Source organism: Stegostoma tigrinum, chromosome 20 (assembly GCF_030684315.1).
Source record: "Stegostoma tigrinum isolate sSteTig4 chromosome 20, sSteTig4.hap1, whole genome shotgun sequence".
NCBI lineage: Eukaryota > Metazoa > Chordata > Chondrichthyes > Orectolobiformes > Stegostomatidae > Stegostoma > Stegostoma tigrinum.
In genome coordinates this window covers 30553861-30576590 of record NC_081373.1, presented here as the reverse complement: position 1 = coordinate 30576590, position 22730 = coordinate 30553861, and the positions used below count along the sequence as shown (strand labels likewise).

The 22730-nt window shown below is 41.8% G+C and overlaps 1 protein-coding gene across 6 annotated transcripts in view; it reads right to left on the bottom strand.

The window, feature by feature from the left end:
• lhpp (phospholysine phosphohistidine inorganic pyrophosphate phosphatase) overlaps window positions 1-22730 on the bottom strand; it is a 160499-nt gene that overhangs the window by 56710 nt on the left and 81059 nt on the right. For 4 of the 6 annotated variants that reach the window (XM_059652917.1, XM_048551147.2, XM_048551145.2 and 1 more), the window contains one exon: window positions 12771-12862. In XM_059652917.1, coding sequence (XP_059508900.1) covers window positions 12771-12862 — 92 coding nt within the window. The other 2 variants (XR_009446955.1, XM_059652919.1) reach the window with 2 other exon arrangements.

Sequence of the window (22730 nt, the reverse complement as noted above, 5' to 3'; positions counted from 1 at the left end):
ACCGAATTATGGTCACTCTTTCCAAAGTGCTCACCTACCACTAAATCAAACACCTGGCCTGCTTCATTACCAAGTACCAGATCCAGTGTGGCCTCCCCTCTTGTCGGCCCTTCGACACACTGTGTCAGGAAACCCTCCTGCACACATTGGACAAAAACTCATCCATCTGACGTACTAGAGTTATAGCATTTCCAGTCAATGTTAGGGAAGTTAAAGTCTCCCATAATGACCACCCTGATCCTTTCACTCCTGCCCAGAATAGTTTTGCCAATCCTCTCCTTCACATCCCTGGAACTTTGCAGAGGCCTATAAAAAATTCACAGCAGTGTTACCTCTCGCCTCCTGTTTCTGACCTCAGCCCATACCACCTCAGTAGACGAGTCCTCATCAGAAGTTCTTTCAGACACCATAATACTGTCCTTGACTAGCAAAGCCACACTTCCCCCTCTTTTACCACCTTCCATGATCTTAATGAAAGATCTAAACCCTGGAACCTGCAACATCCATTCCTGACCCTGCTCTATCCATGTCTCCGAAATGGCCACAACATCGAAGTCCCAGGTACCTATCCATGCTGCAAGCTCACCTACCTTATTCCGGATACTCCTGGCACTGAAGTAGACACACTTCAATCCAACTTGCTGTCTACCAGCCCACTCCTGTGACAGTGAGACCCTGTCCATGTCCTCGCTACGCTCATCCTCCTACACCTCAGTTTCCCATCCCCCTTCTGAGCTAGTTTAAATCCACCCGAATAGCACAAGCAAATTTCCCACCCAGGTTATTAGTGCCCCTCTGGTTCAAGTGGAGACCGTCCTGTTTGTAGAGGTCCCATCTTCCCCAGAATGAGCCCCAAATGTCCATGTACCTGAAGCCCTCCCTCCTGCACCATCCCTGCAGACATGTGTTCAGCTGAAATATCTCCCTGTTCTTTGCCTCGCTCTCATGTGGCATGGGTAAAAAAAACCCGGGATAACTGCTCTGTTTGTTCTAGCTCTCAGCTTCCACCCTACCTCCCTAAAATCCTGCCTGACATCCCTATCCCTCTTTCTACTCACGTCGTTGGTGCCTATGTGGACCATGACTTGGGGCTGGTCACCCTCTTCCCTCAGGGCCCTAAAGGCACAATCCGAGACATCACGGACCCTGGCACCTGGGAGGCAACACACCAACCATGACTCTCTTTCGTTCCCAACAAACCTTCTATCAGTCCCTCTAACTATTGAGTCCCCAATGACTAACACTCTCTTCCTATCACCCCTTCCCTTCTGTGCAAGAGGGACAGACTCTGTGCCAGAGACCTGTACCCCAGTGCATGCCCCTGGTAAGTCGTTGCCCCCAACAGTATCCAAAACGATACACTTGTTTTTCCGGGGAACGACCACTGCTTTTTCCCCCTTCTAACAGTTACCCAGCTTTCTTCATGCTTAGGAGTAACTACTTCCCTGTAACTCTTCTCTATCACTGACTTTGCTTCCCGAATGATCTGAAGTTCATCCAGCTCCCGCTCCAGTTCCCTAATGCGGTCTTGGAGGAGCAAGATTTGGGTGCACTTCCTGCAGTTGTATTTGGATGGGACACTAATGATGACTAGCCGAACTAGCCAATGATCACTTATATAGCTGTGGGATGCAAAAAAAAAGGTCCCTCCCTTCTCAGAAACCTCTGCTCCGAGGTGCTGCTGCTGCACCCAGAAATGGAAGGCTCCGACGCTCGAGGTAAGCTTTTAAAGACTTATAAGATCACTGACTCTTCGGCTTCCTAACAAGCCCCGATCCAAGCTCCAGCTCGTGCTGCTGCTGCAACCAGAAAATCATATAACCAGGCCAGTCCCTAGACGTGACCCGGCTAAACCCTGATAAAGCCAATGGCTGACCCTAGAAACCACCCAATCAGATTATTTTCAACCCACTCCCTCAGATGACCATGTCCCATAGATTCATGGACATTTCTAACACAGGAGGAGGCAATTCACTCTATTATGTCCACGGCAGTCAACAAAGATCTGACTATATTAATCCTACTTTTTAAGCTTTTGGCTATGGGAGTTTCTGACTCAACACTTTTTCAGACATTAGTTCCAGACTCCCACCACCCTCTGGATGAAAAGATTCCTCTTCAACTCACCTCTTATGTCTCCTATTTCTTACCTTAAATTTTTGTGCAGTGGTTAGCGACCTTTCTACTAATGGAAAAAGTGCCTTCCTAACCAGTCTATCTATTCTTCCCCTTATCTTACACACATACATCAAGTCCCCTTTCAGCCATCGCTGCTCCAAGGAAAACAGCTCCACCCTTTCTGGTCTTTTCCCTATAGATCAGACCTCCAGCCCAGGCAGCATTCTGGCAAATTTCCTCTGCAGCCTCTCTACTACAATTCCATTTTTCCTAAAATGCGATGAGCTGAATTTCACACTGTTGACGAGTTGGGACCTAGTCCGCATTTTATACAGTTCAAATATAACCTCTCTGCTTTTATTATCTAACACCTCAATTAATAAAGGCAGGATCCGAAATGCCAGATGGCCAATCCCGTGGAAAAAGTTTGCAGGGCAACTCTGAGTGACCACAGGCCATTCTCTAGACTGACTTGACATCAATGACCCCTACTGACTGACTAGCAAGGCCCAGACTGATCTTATTTGACTCCCAGGACTAATCCTGGTCCAACTCCTGGCCAGAAATGACACCGAACACCAAATGTGCATGAGTCAAACTGCCTGACCAGCTCCCAGACTAGAAATGGTCCAGCTGCTGGATTGACTGGGGGAGGACAACTGCCCTAATTTATCATGTTCTTAAACACAAACATTTAATTTAGTCCCCATTTTTGCTTTGTATTCAGCAATGTCAAAATGATTTTAAACATGATGACAGTGGCAAATTTACCAGATAGGCTTCACAAACTAGTTATTTAATTACATGCATGGATTGATCATTTCCACTAGTTCAACCTAATTTAGCTATACCAGCTACATGCCAATTTACCAATTTTGACATATTAAATAACTGAGAAATTTAAATCAACCTGTGGAATAAATGGAGGAAAAAAAACACACATTAACTGATGAATTAAAGAAAACAGAAGAGACTCTACCTGCAGTAGGCCATACTTTCGTAATTATCAGGAGTGTGATAGAAAGCGACGATTCTTGGATTTTATTTTCCCACTTAACAGAACAGTGTTGGATTACACAGGAGAGAGATGATCATTTCCTAAGTTGGGTTTCATAGTGAAGAAAAGATGCCATACATGTTGCCACAGCAATACAACTGAACTAACACAAGGACAACACATTTTTGTCACTTTAACTGGGAACTGCAATTCCTGGATGTGAATTTGCTCACTGAGCTGGAAGGTTCGTTTTCAGACGTTTCGTCACCATTCTAGGTAACATCATCAGTGAGCCTCCGACGAAGTGCTGGTGTCGTGTCCCGCTTTCTATTTATAAATAGAAAATATTTAGATAAATAGAAAGCGGGACATGACATCAGCGCTTCGTCGGAGGCTCACTGATGATGTTACCTAGAATGGTGACGAAACGTCTGAAAACGAACCTTCCAGCTCAGCGAGCAAATTCACATCCAGAACCTCAACCTGAGCTACAAATCTTCTCAAAACTCGCTAATTGCAATTCCTGCTCTGCATTTGATTTCATTGAATTTCTGACCATATAGACACAACCAGTATGATCTTCACAAAGATTGCTGCAGTTCTAATGAAGCTTTGATAAAAAGATTTCATGCATATATCTTTATCTTTCTCTGACCTAGTAAGTGATTGTCATCTTAGGCAGTGTTTTTCTCAACACCACCTATTCCGGCACTGAATTTGCTACTCAGGTTCTCCAGCTTCATAAACTTCTGTATTCTTGCAAAATTAGACAGCAACAAGATTGCAATGTGATGCAAAACAATTCTCAAGAGAACAGAGGGTCAAAATTAAATGTAGCTGAATTCGCAGATAAGGTGAAATGGCGGGACAACTAAAGTAGGTGCTTCTTCCAAATAAGGCTTTCCATGTTAATGTTAAATGACAATTGGCAGTTTTTCATTTGTGTATAACGTAATTCATTTTAAAACAATGAGACCTTCAGTGGTGAATAAATCACTAGACTATTAATTTGCACCATGCTGTATGAAGCTGCAGTTTTCTGGATTACTGGTGAATGGCTACCTAACAGTGAGTCAATCCACCCATGCGGAAAGGCATCATTCCATACATCATAGGAAGTGTAAGAAGATGCATGTTGAAGTTGTAAAAATAATCAAACATATATTGATACCAATTATGACTAGTTATTCACAGAATATGCGATACGCCATTAACAATCTTAGGTTTCACGAGAACAATTTACAATCTAATAAATAACAAACTTACATAAATAGTGCTGGCCCTCCAATATGCTGAGGTAAATGTAGCAGCAAGTATCTAGTTTTGATTTCCATCCCTATGCTGGGTTAGACTCCTCAGCCAGAACAACCTCAATGCATGTAAACACTCCTGCAGGAGTAAGAAATATCTTTGGTATTTGGAAGTGCAGGGAATGTCAAATTCCACTGTTGGTTTTTCTTGATATGCAAAGACTGTGCAGAACAGCATTATTACCTGTGAATGTAGATAAAGATTTTTTTTATTGAATAAAATATACTTTTGCAATTAAAAATATCTCCAACGGAACAACTTTAAAGCTATAAGATTAGTCTTGGTGTCCCGAAGCAAAGCGATCAGGAGTACATGGGGGAAGGGGAAAATTGCCTGAAATACGAGTATTTAGTAATATGCGAGTATGCGGTACTTAAAACTTAATTTAATAATGATTAAGCAGTTCTTTTTTAAAATTAGGTTTCAGGACAGCGGATAGCAATAGCTATTAAATTATGTTTTATTATAGCCCAAACATCTGTATTAAGTCAATCTTGTCATTAAAACAACAGGAATAATCAAAATATAAAAAGCATTCTTTTCTCTCCTGTAGGCCATTCCTCCCTCTCTTCCACAACGTTTAGACAAGACTGACCCCAGGGGATTCATTAACCCAATAGCTACAAACTTCAAAATAAACCAGAAAGTTTGTTTTAAACTTAGCCTGTATATTTGGTTTAATGCAGGTTCACATTTTCAATTTTTCCTCAAATGACTGTGCAATGAACTATTCTGGTTTAATTTTAGAATCTAATGGGTCCGGGTTATATCTGATCAAATCCAGATAACCACTTCATTGCAGACTAAACATTTTATACTTGTAAGCAAGGGTGACTTTCTTCTAGAAATTTAAAATTTGCAAATATATTTGAAAGTTTGAGAAAATGGAATGTCAAAACCACATGCCCAACAATGCCCATTGTGTCTCTTAGTGGCCTTGCACCTTTCCAACTTCGTCAATATCCTATTCCTTTTAAAAATACATTTGATGTTCAATTTCTTTTTCTCTCGGTGTCTGATATTAACCCGACTTGCTGTGATACCATCCAGTTATAATGCACACTTGAACTAAATGCTACCTAACTGAGTCAATATGGAAATCACCAGCTAAACCTGACTGTACAGCCAAACTAACTGAAAAATGGACTGAGCTCAGACCAAAAAAAATGAGGCAGACATGCCATACAAAGTTTAAATTACATTGATTGTGTTAACTAAATCAGAGCCCCCAAAAACCCTGAACATAGGCATGTTCAAACAGAAAAAGATGATAAAACACTTTCCAGTGGGAGGTCCCCTTGTATTTTGTTAGAATATTACAAATGTAATATACTATATAGTTATTCCATCCTAAGCTCAAATTTGAACCTGGTAGCACTTAAATACTACACAGAATAAAAAGACACACTGATTCAAATCACATGCAACAGATTGGCTCAATTCCAGACCTGAAGCAGATGCCTATATTAAGACAAAGTTTTAGACAAGATGTTGGGTCAAAAGAAATTACCTTTCTACACAAATGACTACCACATGAGTTTTACAATGAAGTAATTAAAGCAGCTTGAGGTGCACACAGAGGATGAGAGATTGTGGCATCTCTATTAACTGCAACATTTTGAGCCACTTTTCAGAGGCACAAATAAATGATGCACACCAATTCAAAACTAAAAATATCCAAATACAGCTAATTCTATAACACGGTAGTTGCACTCTTGCGAGACCTTGCACTATAGAAAATCGTGTTTTAGGGAAATCACTATAGAAAATCTACTGTACAGCAGAAAGTTTGCATTCTTCAAACAGTGTCTGCTATTCATCAATCGTGTTACAGCTAATTCGTGTTAATGAAACGCGTGTTGCAAGAACTACCTGTAGGTGACGAATAACTTGGTTCAAGAGGCAGATATTAAAGGTGGGGACAGAATGCAAACACAAATGAGGTCAGAGAGAAATTAGAAAGTACAGGGCCTGGAATACCAAAGGAACAGTTGCCAATTAGGGATGAACAGGTGCAAGTGCAGAAGAAGCTAAAGTCAGAGTGTGGTTTGGGAACAAATCACTGTAGAGTTAGAAATGGAAAGAACTGCTGATGCTGGAGTCTGAGATAACACAATGTGGAGCTGGAGGAACACAGCAGGCCAGACAGCATCAGAGGAACAAGAAAGCTTGAATTTCAGGTCGGGACCCTTCTTCAGAAACTTTAGAGATAGAAGAGAGGGGCCAGGAAAGAATTCAACTTCAATCTGAAATTCAAAGTGTTGGGGAAGTGTCAGAGAGGTCAGTAGTGATGAGTGGAACTTGGTGCAGGATAGGATATGGGGAGCAGAGTTTTGGATTTTAATGCAGTCTGGAAGGTGGCAGGTTAACCAGGACATTTGCACAAGAGTGGATTCCTGACGTATGTGTTAAAGGAATGGATAAGGGCTGAGCAAAAGGGGTTTTGAGACTTACTACTGATATGAAGGTGGAAGTAAATCGTAGTGAAAATGGGAAGGATCAAGGATTGGATAAAATTGGGTCAAATGAGACTCTCAAGTCACAAATAGTTGTTCTCGTCCATGCCAGTGGCCAGAGATTAGAAAGTGGTAGTCAGTAAGTACAAATGAAGGTTTTAGTTTTATTTTTAAAAGACTTCTTTGCAGAATTTAAGATAATAAAGTGTGAAGCTGGATGAACACAGCAGGCCAAGAAGCATCCCAGGAGCACAAAAGCTGACGTTTTGGGCCTAGACCCTTCATCAGAGAGGGGGATGGGGTGAGGGTTTTGGAATAAATAGGGAGAGAGGGGGAGGTGGACCGAAGATGGAGAGAAAAGAAGATAGTGGAGAGGAGAGTATAGGTGGGGAGGTAGGGAGGGGATAGGTCAGTCCAGTGAAGACAGACAGGTCAAGGAGGTGGGATGAGGTTAGTAGGCAGGAAATGGAGGTGCGGCTTGGGGTGGGAGGAAGGGATGGGTGAGAGGAAGAACAGGTTAGGGAGGCAGAGACAGGCTGGGCCTCCCCCTTCTCCCTATTTATTCCAGAACCCTCACCCCATCCCCCTCTCTGATGAAGGGTCTAGGCCCGAAACATCAGCTTTTGTGCTCCTGGGATGCTGCTTGGCCTGCTGTGTTCATCTAGCTTCACACTTTATTATCTTGGATTCTCCAGCATCTGCAGTTCCCATTAACACTTTGCAGAATTTGATTGCCAGGTATTAGCTTTTCCATCACAAAGCATTGCTATTTTATGATTTTAATATTTTGCACTTACTCCAATTTTAAAATGGCTCACAACGTTTCTCCTGTATCCATGCAGAGGAGAAGCCAGGTTTGTTCCCAGGTCAATGTGAATTAGATTTTAGACAAGGTGCCATCAGGGACATTGCTGTTGGCTTCAACACTGAACTAAGGAATGTTGCAAAACATCCAGGTTTCTCAATTCCAAATACAGACCTGCTACAATCTACTGCAAATGTTTGTGTGTCGGTTGTAGTTTAAGACATGATCAGATCATACATTAATCCAATTCACCGCATCCCTCCCCTGTCTTGTAGGATAACCACCTTAGGTTCATTAATAATGCACATGTGAAAAGTGCAGCTGCAAGTGCAATTAAAATGCCAATTAAAGGGCAGTTAATTTGGATGATGAGCCAGTCAGGAAAAGATTAGGAAGGATGAAGAGGATTGGGTGCAAATTTTTTCTTTTTAAAGAAATTTTATGAAATATGAAATTGATGAAAAACTAGATCAAGATATACACACGCAGGTGGTTTAATGAGGTTGGCAGAAGACCCAAGGTGCTGTATCTGTGTCATAATAGAGAAATGTAATGCCTTTTTTGGTCAAGTATAAGTCATGTCCACTTTGGTGGAGTGACTCTCGCTGCATGGCAGAGCGAAATGTCTTGCCATATCTTACCAAACTTGCTGCATTAAATTATCGTTTGAGTCTTTGTTGCAAGAATCGCATCATGTCCTGCCCCATTTTTCCACGCACCATTCACAGAGGAACTCACCTGTTCAGTGGGTTCCTCCATAAGACCAGCATTTTTTGGGGTCACGCCAACTTTCAAAGCTGGCTGACTAGCTACAAGAATACTGCCATTTGTAACTTGCGCTTCTTGGTTGAGACAGTGATCAGGAGAGATGGCATGGAAGCTGGCACCACCTTTCCCAGAAAGGGACCTCCAGCAACCTGTGGACAGTGTGGTGGGCAGGAGGAGTCTCTTCCCAAAGGAATGGCAGAGAGGGCCACACCACCGTACCATGCCTTCCCGGGTAGAGATCACCACCCAGAGCAGTGCCATCTCCAGGGTGAGGAAGATTGGGCAACAGTGCTGGAAGAAAGTCAATGATCTTCTCTTGCTCTGCCAAGGTCAGTGCAATAGGCTGCTCTCTGCAATCTCACACTTACCACTATACACTCCCTCCCACCAATGTTTAGGGTCTGAAAATGTCTCCTTTGCACGCATTGCCTTCCCTCACTTGCTCTAGTCAGTACCCAACCTGCCACACCCTAATCCTGCATCCTTTCCTCACTGCCTTTTCACTCTCTCAGAACACCTCAGCACCTTTCCCCCACATGCACCAGCTCTACAGGCCTTCCACCCAGTTATATTTTATTCATTTGCCTCCTTTGCATCATTACATCCCAAACCCATGCAGAATGATGTCGGACAAGTGGGAGGGTTACATCCATGTCCTCACCAACTTGGAGAGGTGACCAGGACCGGTCCTATGGGAATACTGGGACACCCATGGCTCACCACCCGAGTAAGTAACACAGGTCATCCCTCCGCAATGTTCACATTAACCAGGCATCGAACACCACTTCTAACCAGTTACCACAATGCCTTCTGCCTTGGTGTCTTACAGGCAGGCTTGTTGTCTGAAAGACCAGCCTGTCTCCTTTTGACAAGAGTCCTTCGAGTTCCTTGAATAATCATGGGAAAGCATGGGAGGGTCCATCGTCTGCACGGCCTTCTGGATCTCCAGCATTAGAGACTACGTATGACTGGCCTCCTCAAGGTCCCTCACTGACTTACACACACTTGCAATTCCACATATGGGTGAGGGCAAGATTCCCCAGGCCACATGCAGTCAGAGGACCTCGGGAGATCAAGGGCCTCCTGAGCTCTTGGCCACAAGGGACTCCTGCCGATGCATTGGGAGAAGCAGCAGTGACAAGCAGGGATTGGCTCACTATCCTTGCTGACACAGACGTAGTCCATCTCCCACTCTCTAAAGATGGCACTGAGGGAGGCCATTAAAATCTGCTTAGCCTGTGGGAATTCCAATTTTATGTCAACTTACTCTGTACTCTGGCATCCTTTGGGAATCTACTGTTCTGCTTAAGTATCACACAAATACATCTGCACATTTCAGCTGCTGAACCACAAGCTTGAAGGATTTGCTTTGGCCTGCCAACGTCTGTTGTGTTTCCAAATATCTCCACTACAGATATAGTTAGAAACAAAAGCAAAATTCACTGCCAACTGGTTCAGACAAAAGTGAAGTTTGATGGTTTAGTAATGGAAAATGTTATAAATTTATCTAATTATTCAGGAGTGTTTCAATGAGCCATATTTACAGTTCACAGTGCCACCCAGAGGTAGTTCAAAATCTTCCAGTCATTCTAAGATAACATAAGAGCAATAATGCAAAAACCTGAACACCTCAGGTGAGGACACAAGACAAGTGGTTTAGCAAATGCCAGTACGTCAAGCAGCAACATGTCCTTAACAACTTTAAATTACTTTTCGGAAAGAGCGGCGCAGAATTTCCTGAATATATGTCAAAACGATGGTGCAAGTGTGGCAGATTGCTGATTTACAGTGCAAAAAGGCAATTACGTATGTTTCAAATTCTACTTCCAGGTTTCCACCATCTTTAACATTGACTCAGTTAAATTTCCAGCCCATGTCAAAACGAATTATGTTAAAAGTTGTAATCTTCCACGATTCAATTTTCTTAAAATATGCACTGCATAATTGCGCAACAGCTTTAAATTTTCATTTTCACGCATAATAACAGGCATATTGTGTATGTTGATTGCTTTCCCTCAGGCCTTGATTACTTAAACAGCTGATGGCTTTACCTTTCCGCATACTTTACTAAAGGTTCCCATAAAATGTTAATGTAAGTTGCTGACGACAAGTGCAGGCACAAAGGTTGTCCTGACACACAAATGTACAGGCAACTTGGCCCCTCAATCGTTCTTCATCATTCAAGATGATTATGGCTGAGCTGAACCACTTTTCCCAGATGACTTTCCATACCCACTTCCCCTACAATTACCAAGAATCTATCTACCTCAGCAAGCACTAATTCTAGATTCTCCCATAAGTGGAGACATTCTCTACAAATCCACCTTGTCAACACCCCTCAGAATCCTATATACAAGTCAACTCTTACTCTTTTAAAGTCTAGTGGACACAAGCCTAGGCGTCTGAACTTTCCTCAGGAGAAACACCACCCATTCTAGCGCAACGCTTTCTCTAGTAACTCTTCAGATTAAACAGTTTATTACCAGGTACTCTGCACATTTTGGAGTACTAAAAAAGGATTTTTTTTTACAGACTTAATTCAAGTAACAGTCTTTGATTCAAATTGAATTTATGCAAAAGAAAGTCCTCTTTTATTTAAGCAGCTTGATTTCAACTGTTGAGTTTTTGCAGTCATCTTAAAATTTAAAAAAATGACAGGAGATATTAGATAAATGCAAGTAGTTATTATTTGTATATCCTTGCTCTTGATTACATTGACAAATTCCCTGTTTCTTTTTCTTAGAGTGTTAAAATCCAAGACTAGATGTTAAACAGAATCTTTTTTCAAAGATGACCAGTGAATGAAATATGTTGTATGCTTCTTTTGTAAATTAAACTCTTCTTTCATCCTTGACAGCATGTTTACAGATAAATTAGAAAGAATTCAAAAATGTGACCTTTGGAGAGCAACAACCCTCAGTCATAGTAAAAAAAAATGCAAAATACGTCAAAAGCCTGCGCAGCTATTTTAAAAAGTCCATCGCAATATGATTAAAACCTCATTTCATAAATATTCCAGAAGTAACGTAATCATGTGGCCTCATTTATATTTAAAGGTGCTTAGAGCCTGCAGGTGATTATTAGTGTTTAATGAGCATATTCTGGGCCTGAGGCACTTTTAGTAAAACAACATCCAATGGTGTGGGATAATGGATTCTCCAGCATCTGCGGTTCCCAAGATAATAAAGTGTGAAGCTGGATGAACACAGCCAGCCAAGCAGCAACTCAGGAGCACAAAAACTGATGTTTCAGGCCTAGACCCTTCATCAGAGAGGCTCTCTCATGAAGGGTCTAGGCCCGAAACGTCAGCTTTTGTGCTCCTGAGATGCTGCTTGGCCTGCTGTGTTCATCTAGCCTCACACTTTGTTATCCAATGGCCTGGGGATGGAATACAAAAGGGGAACATCCAAGAAACTAGGAGGATGGAGATATAAGGACAGAACTGACAAATTAGTATGCTTTAACCTCAAAAGGCAGCAGAAGAAAAGGGATATTTCAGAGACATTTATGCAGGTACTAAGTCAATTTTTGATTGATTTATTGTCACATGCATTTTACAGTGAATAATACAGTAAAACAGTGCAAAGTTTCAACTTCAAACAGTCAATACTATTTCAAGCCAAACCATACTCATAAGCTAAAAAGATCCAAGTCTATAATTGGCAATTTAAGTTCAGCACTAATCTCAGGACGTTCTTGCATTAAGAATAAACAATACCCATTGCCCATGACAGCCTTCTATTGTAAAATCAGAATTTGTTAGCTATTCAAAAGGCAATTAGATGCTATAATGGCTGCAGTTTGGGATAAATTGTATGTTTTACTTGAAACTGAAGTCATGTGAATTGGCCTCCATTATATGCACTTATTTCCATGACTTTTGGTAATGCAAAAACTATGTGTCTGAATAAAGTTTTAGAACACCTTATGACAGCTATCGGATCATTGCCAACTGTATAAGAACCGTCTTATCATTCCTGCATCTGCAATTCCATTAGGTTGGAGTGCAAGAATGTCTGTGAATCTTTAAAAATTCTACAACATAATAACAATGGAATAGATACTAATCAAATTTCGCTTTGCCTACAGCTTTGTTGGCACATCTATGATTTTAATGGAGAGTGTCCTTTACTGTAAGATGTATTCTAAGGCTTTATGGAATACACCCGCTTTCTTTTCTACCTTTTGTGACATTCTCAACCCATTGCCTTAGCTGTGTTTTGATTTTCTGTGGAATTTAAATCCACAGATGTGCAGTCATTTTCATTAAACCCTTCAAAAGACTTATGAAGGATAGGATTGTAAATTCACTAACCTGTACTTCCCTGTCCTTACTTGGACAGCCTTCATACCACACTGCTGGGCTCCACCTACATCATTCACAATATCATCTCCAATCATGATGACCTGTCAAGAAAGAATGAGGCATTGGATGTCAGAGTAGATTATTCTGCGTTTGCATTTCTCAGAATGTTTGATGTAAACTGTCACCAAGATGAATTAGCTGACATTGAACACTGTCATTGAACAAGGGGATATTGGAAGACAGTATACACAACACATGGAGATGATAGGTTGTGAAAGGTGGACAGTCAATTTGCAGCCATCGAATCACCAAATTATCATTAGCTTTTCCAAAGATATACTTAAATTGGACTTTTTGAATCCAGGTCTGCATAAGTAAAGCAATCAGACAAAAATACGAATTTTGAAAAAAGTAAAAACTGAAGTTTTTTATAGAAAAGTGCAGAATTGCTGCGAATGTGTGTCACGCTGGAGTTCTACATGACAAGGCAGAGAGGCAACTGGCTGAAAGGATTTCACATCTTCTGATTCTAACATGTTTGAGGATCAGATTGCAAATTGACAAGTGCTATACTTTCAGAATTGTTGTATAGAAGTGAGCAGCTTTCCTTGCAATTAAACAAAGGGAGGAATTGAGTATGAAGAAAGTAGATGGAAGAGAAGTCTTCCACTACTTAACTTGTGGATAGTAACTTGGCAAATGACACCAAGATCGGAGGTGTAATGGTCAGCGAAGAGTACAATGAAATCTTCATCAAATGGGCCAATGGGCCGGCAAGTGGCAGATGGAGTTTAATTTAGATAAACATGAGGTGCTACATTTTGGGAAGACAAATCAGGGAAAGCGTTGAAGACTTAACAGTAAAGTCCCAGATACAGTTGCTGAACAAAGATACCTTGGAGTGCAGGTTCATGGTTCTTTGAAAGTGAAGTCACAGGTAGATAGGATAGTGAAGGAGCTGTTTGGTATGCTTCCCTTCATTGATCACTGCATTGAGTACAGGAGTTGGGAGGTCATGTTGCTGGGGTACAGGACATTGGTTAGGCCACATTTGGAATACTGCATTCAATTCTCTTCTCCTTGCTATAGGAAGGATATTGTGAAACTTGAAAGGGTTCAGAAAAGACCTACAGGGACATTGCCAGGGTTGGAGGGTTGAATCTGTAGGGAGAGGCTGAATAAGCTGGGTGTCTTTTTCCTGGAGCATTGGAGGTTGAAGGTGAGTTTTAAAGAGGTTTTAAAATCATGAGGGGCATGGATAGGGCAATTAGCCAAGGTTTTTTTTCCTGGGGTGGGGGCATCCAAAACCAGAGAGCATTGATTTAAAGTGGGAGGGGAAAGATCCAAAATGGACAAAAGGGGCATCTTTTCTAAGCACAGGGTGGTGCATATATTGAATGAACTGCCAGAGGAAGTGGTGGAGGCTGGTACAATTACAACATTTAAAAGGCATCTGAATAGGTATATATGAACAGGAAGGGTTTAGAGGGGTATGGGCCAAATACTGGCAAATGGGACTTGACTAATTTAGGAAATCTGGTCAGCATGGACGAGCTGGACTGATGGGCCTGTTTCCATGCTGCACAGCCCTATGACTCTATGTCAGTGGTGACGCGTGAGTGGGAGACCATAACATCATAAGGTGTAGGAGCAGAAGCAGGCCATTTGACCCACTGAGTTTGCCCCACCATTCTATAAGACCATTACTGATCTAATATTCCTCAACTCCGCTTTTCTGCTTTTGTCCTATAGCCCTTGATTACCTTACCGATAAATAATGTCTATCTCAGGCCTGAATTTACGCATGACCCAGCCTTAACAGCTGTCTCTGGTAAAGAATTCCACAATTTTACAAGCCTCAGAGAAGAAATTCCTCCTCATCCATTTTAGAAGTGCCGACTCCTTACGTCCTCTGTTTCTAACAGTCCCACAAGTCCAAACTGCCTTTCTGTGTCTACCTTGTCAAATCCTTTAAGAATCCTTCAGGTTTCAATACAGTGGTGGTGAGATGTCCCCAGCGATTAAGTAAGAAATGCTAAACTCAGAATGGGTGAGCGGTATGAGGAGGATGAGGGGGAGGGTGAGCACCTGTTGAGTGGATATAATGCATGCAATAGTGAGAATTGGGGTTCATGAGTCTTAGCTGCAAATGGAAAAATTCAAAGCAGTTTCTTTAAGTAGTACAAAGCACATTTAGGAGTTTATTGTGATGGCATTCTGAGGAAAGACTGAAGTGAAGAAAGAGTCAACAGTTTCTGATCAGAGAAGTTTGATTTCAATATCAATGGCCTTATTGAAATAAAAAAGCCACCTATGGTGTAACTCAAGAAAAATAGGTGGGGAGGGTGAATGGTAACTTGTTGCGAATCTATGCCCTTCCTCCAAACAGAACATTCCAGTTTGCTCTTTCAACTCAACTCTGCCATTAGTGAGAAGAACAACAAACAGAGTTCAGGAGAATCCAAAGGATTCTATAAATACATTAACGACAAGAGGGTAACTAGGGAGAGAATAGGGCCCCTTAAAGAGCAGCCAGGCCACCTTTGTGTGGAACCGCAGGACGTGGGGGAAAATACTTAGAGTATTTTCCATCAGCGTTTACTGTGGAAAAGGATATGGAAGATAGAGAACGTGAGGAAATAAATAGGAATATCTTGAAAATGTCCACACTACAGAGGCGGTAGTGCTGGACATCTTAAAGTGCCTAAATGTGGATAAATCCCCAGGAACTGATTAGGTGTACCCTAGACCTTTGTGGGAAGCTAGGGAAATGATTAAGTTAGTATATCTGGTCAGCAGGGTCTGTTTTCCGTGCTGTATATCTCCATGATTCTCTAACCCTACAACAAAATTCTTTTGCTTTTACCAGCTGTCAATGGCTGGCTGTTGGGGGAGAATCAGATTTGAGAATATAAAAAAAAATTAAAATCCTAAAGGTTTAGCTAATATCTCCATGGTGCTTCAAAATACCAGAGATCCATTTTATCATACTTGCCTAGTTCATGCAAAACTCAGTTAAGTCAGAGTGAAACCAGTTGAACATCTGTTTGGAATGATACATGTTGAAAAGCTTAATGACGATCCTTGTTAGACTGTCTAAACAGAATATTCATAGAGAAGCTACACAAACACCAAATCTACACCTGAAATATGGACAGTAATGTGTCCTCTTGTATAATCCAAATCCAAACAGCTCAACAATCCAAGGAACTCCTTAAACAAAAATAAATTCTCTTATTTCAAAGGTACTCTTTGCAGTTTGCTCAACTGAACTTAAGCCAATTTCAATTTCCATGTAATTTCACACAGTAGCTTCCCTTGTTGCAGGTAACTGATCAAAAATTATTTTTCGAAATTAAAATGAATGTGTTGTTATGTTGTGTTTCTCATGCAACACATCTTTGAATAGGGATAGAATTAAAGATGTGTTTATATTAAAATCTGGTGGACAAATTTGGTGCAAACACATGGACCTGTCTGGTTTGAATACTGGGCTATAATACTTTGCATATATGTACGCTTGTGAAAAATATTTTTAAGCAGCACCTATTAAGAATCTAACTTTATTCTTTCTAGCATGTAAAAGGCAAAAGTACTAAGCAAAATATAATTTAAATAGGATGAATTCAAAACACACAATTTTCATTCCAAAAACAAATATCATGTATATAATCATCAACATTGGGAAAAAAGTAAACAAGGGAGAATAAAATTATACTAAAAGCAATCCAAAACATGATCCAGAGTAATCTCTGGAAGTGACAGATGATATGCACATTGCACACTGAATCATTTCCTTGGCTACAGAAGTGCTATCCTCCAGGTTTAACCAAACTGCATCTCAAGGCACATTCCTTTAAATAATTGCACTGAATATTTCTGAGTTTCTGAAAAGGCAGACAGGGCTTTGGTTTATGTTCTACCTGAAATGGAACGCCTCTAACAATGCTACACTCCCCCAAGATTACAATGAAATTACAATCATGTGCTCAGGTCTCAAAGCAAAGGTTGAATCCACAACCTGGAGATTTGGAGACAAATGGTACTGCCATTGAGCTAAAACAGAGTTATGACAATTTCTCTTAGAAGTCCCTGTTTGACATCTTGCAATTAAGTTTTTACCCCTTCTACAACACGAAACTATCCCTCATTAAATTCTCAAATTACATTCTCAAACTATGACTATAGTGCATGAGAGCGTTTGTAATAAACCTCATCTCATTCTGATCCAATGACTTAGATCTTTATGGAATTGCCAATGCTTGATTCTTGTTCCCATTCATAGATCTCAGAGGGTTCATGAACCATACTCTAGATTCTGAAAAATAATTTCCAAAATTCTTATCCATGATCCTCCAGCCCACTCCACGCCAACTCATGCACCATACATCATGTCCTATATATACTAAATTCCAACTCATGACACCTTACCACACTCATCAACCCTGTATATACTCATGTAAAACCAATTAACCCTGCGGCAGCAATAGCCTGTATGGAAAACCTCATTCATAATTTACTTTTTTAAAATGGTACTTTCATAGACTGTTGCAATAGCAAGTAACCAAATCTTTAAAGCCTCAACAGCAGGAGCCATAAGCACTCAAAACCTTTCTTTTTTGTTCGTTAAGATCATAGACCGAGAAAAAAAAGGCTTACTACTACACCGAGAGAGAAAGCAGAGCCAACATGGAGTCTAGTGACTGTTTCAGAACAGACGGCAACTAGGAAAAGGTAGTATAATGGTTAGGGATTATTGTAGACAATGTAGATGATAACGTTAAATTACAAAGGGATATTAACAAACTAGGTGAAAGGCAAAACAGTGGCAAATGGAGTTCAATGTAAGCAAGTGTGAAGTTACTCATTTTGGACCAAAAAAGGATTAATCAGGGTACTTTCTAGACGGTATGAAGTTAAATAAAGTGAATGTCCAAAGAGACTTGGGTTTCAGGTACATTGATCTTTAAAGATACCACAAACAGGTGCAGATAATACTAAAGGCGGCTAATAGAATGCTGGCCTTTATATCGTGAGGATTGGAGGATAAGGATGCTGAACTTGCTGAACTGCAGCTATACAAAAGCACTGGCTAGACCCCAATTGGAGTACTAAGAGCAGATCTGGGCCCCACACCTTAGGAAGGATATATTGGCCTTAGATGGAGTACATTATAGGTTTACAAAAATGACAGCTGGACTTCAGGGGTTACGTTATGAGAATAGGTTGTTCCTGTTTTCTCTAGAATTAAGGTTCAGGGTGTTAAAATTAAATTCTTCCATATTATATCAGAAGAAGACAGGATAGGTAAAGATAAACTCTTTCAACTGGTTGAAGATCTTAGATCTAGGGGGCATAGTCTAAAAATTAGGGTTAGAATATCCAGGAGAGACACAAAAGGGATTCAAGGATTCGAACTCTGTATCACAAACCAGAGCCAATGCTAGATCGCTTGGCAGTTTTAAATCAGAGATTGATTTTTTTTCAACACAAATATTATAAGGGGAATGGGCCAGAAGTAGGTCTATGGAGTTAGGCCACAAATCACCCATGGTCTCACTGAATGACATAACAGGTTCAAGAGGCTGAATGGCCTACTCTTGTTCCCATGTTCATGGGAACGACAACATCTGAGAGAGGCAAACTGGTACCCTGCTTTGTTGACAGGGACTGAGGATGGGGTTGTGGAGAGGAGAGCTGTCCTCTCCCCAGGCCACTAAAAGATATCATGGCACCAAACCTTGCCAGCCTAGTCTGAAGTTGGCGCCTGGGTCACTGTGGTACCCATGGTCTGAGGAAAACCCTGCAGTGCAGGCAAAAGGTCAATGACCTGTTGTGTGCCACAAGCTTACATACCACCTTCTCCCAACCACATTCTCTTTTGCAACTTCACCCACCTCCCACTATGGTTCCTGGCCTGTGACTTTCACCACTGCACGCAGCATCTTAACTCAGTGGCTCTCACTGACCCAATTCCCCCAAACTACTGAGACTTCCTGGCCTCTGCACTTCCTAATCACTTGGGCCATCTCACCACCCTTCCTGCAACTGCACCAACATCAACAGCTGTGTCAGACATAATCTACTCAATCCTTCCCTTTGTCTTACTACAGGGAGAAACAGCACACAATAGGGCTGCAGAGACAAAGATGGGCAGCATCTGTATGCTCACTTCATATGAGAAGAGGATCTTTGAATTAACAGGAGAGTATGGAAACTGCTCGTGTAGGGGTTACTGAGACCTCCATGTTGCAACAGTCTAGTGCTATGGTGTTCCCTCATTCCCACCACTGTGAACACATTCTTTAAGATGTTCAAGATTCTACCCATACTGAGCAACTCATTCCCTGTCGTTTCCTCTACAGACACCCTCCTATCCACACAGCCTCCATCAATCCTGACACCTTGGCAGGTATTTTAGCTACAGTTGATTTGGAGTGGCCTGCTGAAGAGCTTCAACTCACTGACACATCTCTGCTGTTAGTTGTGGAAGAAATATCCCAGGCAGTTAGCGCTTAGAGGGCTGTTGGAAAGCAGGCACCTGCTCAGCACCAAACAGGAGAGAATGCCAGTGTGTTGGCTGGTAATAACTTCATACAAATGAAACAAAAAATGGGCACAGCAGCAAAAGGCAACTTGTTGGAGGTGCTCGGTAACTGGAGCCAAGGCTAAGGGTGTCCACCAACATTGGCTATAAAATATTGGCTTTGGCATGTGCGCATCTGGCTGTCTCCGTTGACCGAATGACAGCTGTGGTAGGAGGTTCAACTCCAGCAATATGCTCAGCAGCTGCCAGAGCAGAATGTAGATCCGCAACCCATGCCCTCTTGATGATGGGTGCTCAGCATCAATGGCAAGGTGACAGAGAGATGAGAGACATCAAGCTCACTCCAAGTGCCTCTTTTGCTCAGGGACTCAGCGTGATGCCTGTGTGGACCAGGACAGAGGGAGGAATCACACAAAAGCCCCTGCAGCAGTCTCTTCCCAGTATACTCCAGAGGCATCGGCCCTCTCCAGCACACCCTGCCTATGACCACTAACTTTGTTGAAGTTAAAGTGAGGAGGGTGAGCCTGCAGCTAGACTGGACATTTCCAGCATGTCTAGATCCTTGAGCCACAAATGCTCCCAGAGTTATCCTCTCAAAACCCCAAGGCCAGCAGGCTCCACTAGAAGACAGGCTCCTTCCATACCAGCTCTGGATCCCAGGGCCTTACATAAATATACATGGAGGACAAGGAAAGATAAAAACATCTAATGGTACATAGATGACATGGGTGGCGACTCATTGACGACAAAATGAAATTTATAAATACACTAACACTTCAAATCATCACTTGTCTGTTTCTCTACCATCTTAGCTGCAGATAGGGTGACAAAGCTGGAGATGCTACCCTTCCTTAGTGCCATGCAATGTTACAACCCTTTCTGAAGGACTGTTACATTTTCTCTAATGCCCATCTTGATGTAACATGTTATTATCATATAATGGAGAACCAGATATTGTGAAACCTTCAAACAGTTGTTAAATCAATAAGAAAGCAAAGAAAGAAGGCAGAAAAGAAAACTTCCTTTTGGGACTAAATAGGGACTGCTTGCCTTTTGAGTAACAGCAATTTTTCAGACAATGAATGATGTCACCCAACTCTGGGAAGCGGGTACCAACTAAATCCTGTCTTGCTTGTTGCACCCAACGCTGCAGCATTATCTTATGCTGAAGGTGATGTTTCTCCTGTTGAACGTCCTCCTCCTCCTCTTCAGGATACTGCTGCCACTCTCCCAGCCCTCTAGCATCCATCATCCTCCCTCTCTGCCTGCTCCAGTTGTGAAGACCACGGCCTGCAAAGATTTTCTGAGCTCGTAACTTTTAAACGAGGCTGCAGTGATTAAAAAGACAAGGCAAGACAGAGGCAAAGCAAACAGTGTCCAAGTTGGAGCAAAGTGAGTGAGCACTAGGAAAGCAAAGTACACCTCTCAGAATCACCCTTTCCTGATGCAGCAGATGGGTGCCTGTCATAGAGCTGTATGGCACAGAAACGGGCCCTTCAGACCAACTCATCAATGTTGACCAGATATCCTAAATTCATGTAGCCCCATTTGCCAGCATTTGGCCCATACCCTTCTAAGCCCTTCAGATATCCATCCAAACACCTTTTAAATATTGTAATTATACCAGCCTCCACCACTTCCTCTGGCAGCTCATTCCATACATGTACCACCCTCTGCATGAAAAAGTTGCCGCGTAGATCCCTTTTAATCAGCTTATAAATCATCCCTTTGCCTCTTATTCAGCTGTTGACACTTTACACACACCATCTAACGCTTTGATCATATGCAGAGACTTATCATCTGACACTCCACTCACACTGGTTGTATGATCTTTTGATCTCTCTGCCTATAAATGCTGGGCCTGTGTGCCTCTCTCTCACTTCACCTGACAAAGGGACTACACTCTGAAATCTTGTGATTTCAAATAAATCTGTTGGACTTTAACCTAGTGTTATGTGACTTCTGACTTTATAAAATCATGAGGAGAATGGATAGGGTGAATAGTCAAGATCTTTTATCCAGGGTAGGGGAGTCCAAAACTGGAGGGCATAGAATGATTTCTTAAATCTATGCCATCCAGTCTTTGAGATACACAACAACGCAGAAACACTGAGCAGAAACTGATAGCCAAGTTCCACCTCGACTGTGATCATGGGTTCATGTCATGCTACATATGATCCAATCACACTGCTCTGTATCTGTAAAATCTTCCTTCCTATCCTGTTTTAACCTCATCACCTCGATAAATTGTTATGATCTCTCTACCTTAATTAGTTTGTACAGTTTTGTATTACTTAATACTTTGGTTAGACCCTCTTATACGTGTCATGTTATTCCAGTCACTTGGTTTGTCGCCAGCAGCACCTTGTTTTTAATTTTTTGTACTATCTCTCTGCTTCATCCCTTTGCTTGTTACTCAGCTGTTGACACTTTACTCACACTGTCTGACACATTTGATCACCTGCAGAGATCTATTATTCAACCCTCCATGCACACCATTTGTATGATCTTTTGATCTCTCTGTCCTTTATCTCTCTGCCCATAAGTTCTGTGTCTGTATGATCCCTTTCACTTCACCCAATGACAGGACACTGCTCCGAAAACTTGTGATTGCCAAGAAGAATGTTGCTGTTGTGTGACTTCTCAGTTTGTCCACCCCAGTCCAGCGCCCCCACATTATGATTTTATAAATCTTCACAAAGGTCACCACTCAGCCTCTGACACTCCAGCAAAAACAGCCCCAGCCACTCAGCCTCTCCCGAGGCCTCAAACCTTCCAATCCCAGCAACATTCTTATAAATCGTTTCTGAACCCTTTCAAGTTTAACAACATATTTCCTGTAGCATGCAGATCACAATTGAACACAGTATTCTATACGTGGCCTAACCAATCTCCTGTACAGCTAAAACATAACCTCCCAACTCCTATAGGCAATGCACTGACCAATGCAGGCAAGCATACCTTTTTTCACTATCCTGTTTACCTGCGACTCAACTTTCAAGGAATTATGCACCTGCACTCCAAGGTCTCTTTATTTTGCAACCTCCCCATGGCACTACCTTTAACTGTATAAGTCCTGTCCTGGTTTGCCTTCCCAGAATGCAACAACTCTCATTTGTCTAAATTAAACTTCATCTGTTACATCTCAGCCTCTTGGCCTATCCCATGCATGTTAACAGGGACGCACCAATTGGAGTCAGTTCAGTCAGTTGGCTGGATGGCTGGCTTGCAATGCACAGTGATGCCAACTGCAACAGTGCAATTCCCACACTGGCTAAAGTTACCACGAAGTTCCTTCTTTCTCAAATCCTCCCATCGCCTACAGTGTGGTGACCTTCAGGTTAAAACATCACCAGTCAGTCATCGCTCTCTAATGAGAGTGTAGGTCCATGGTTCTCTAGAACTATGGTGACTTTACTTCC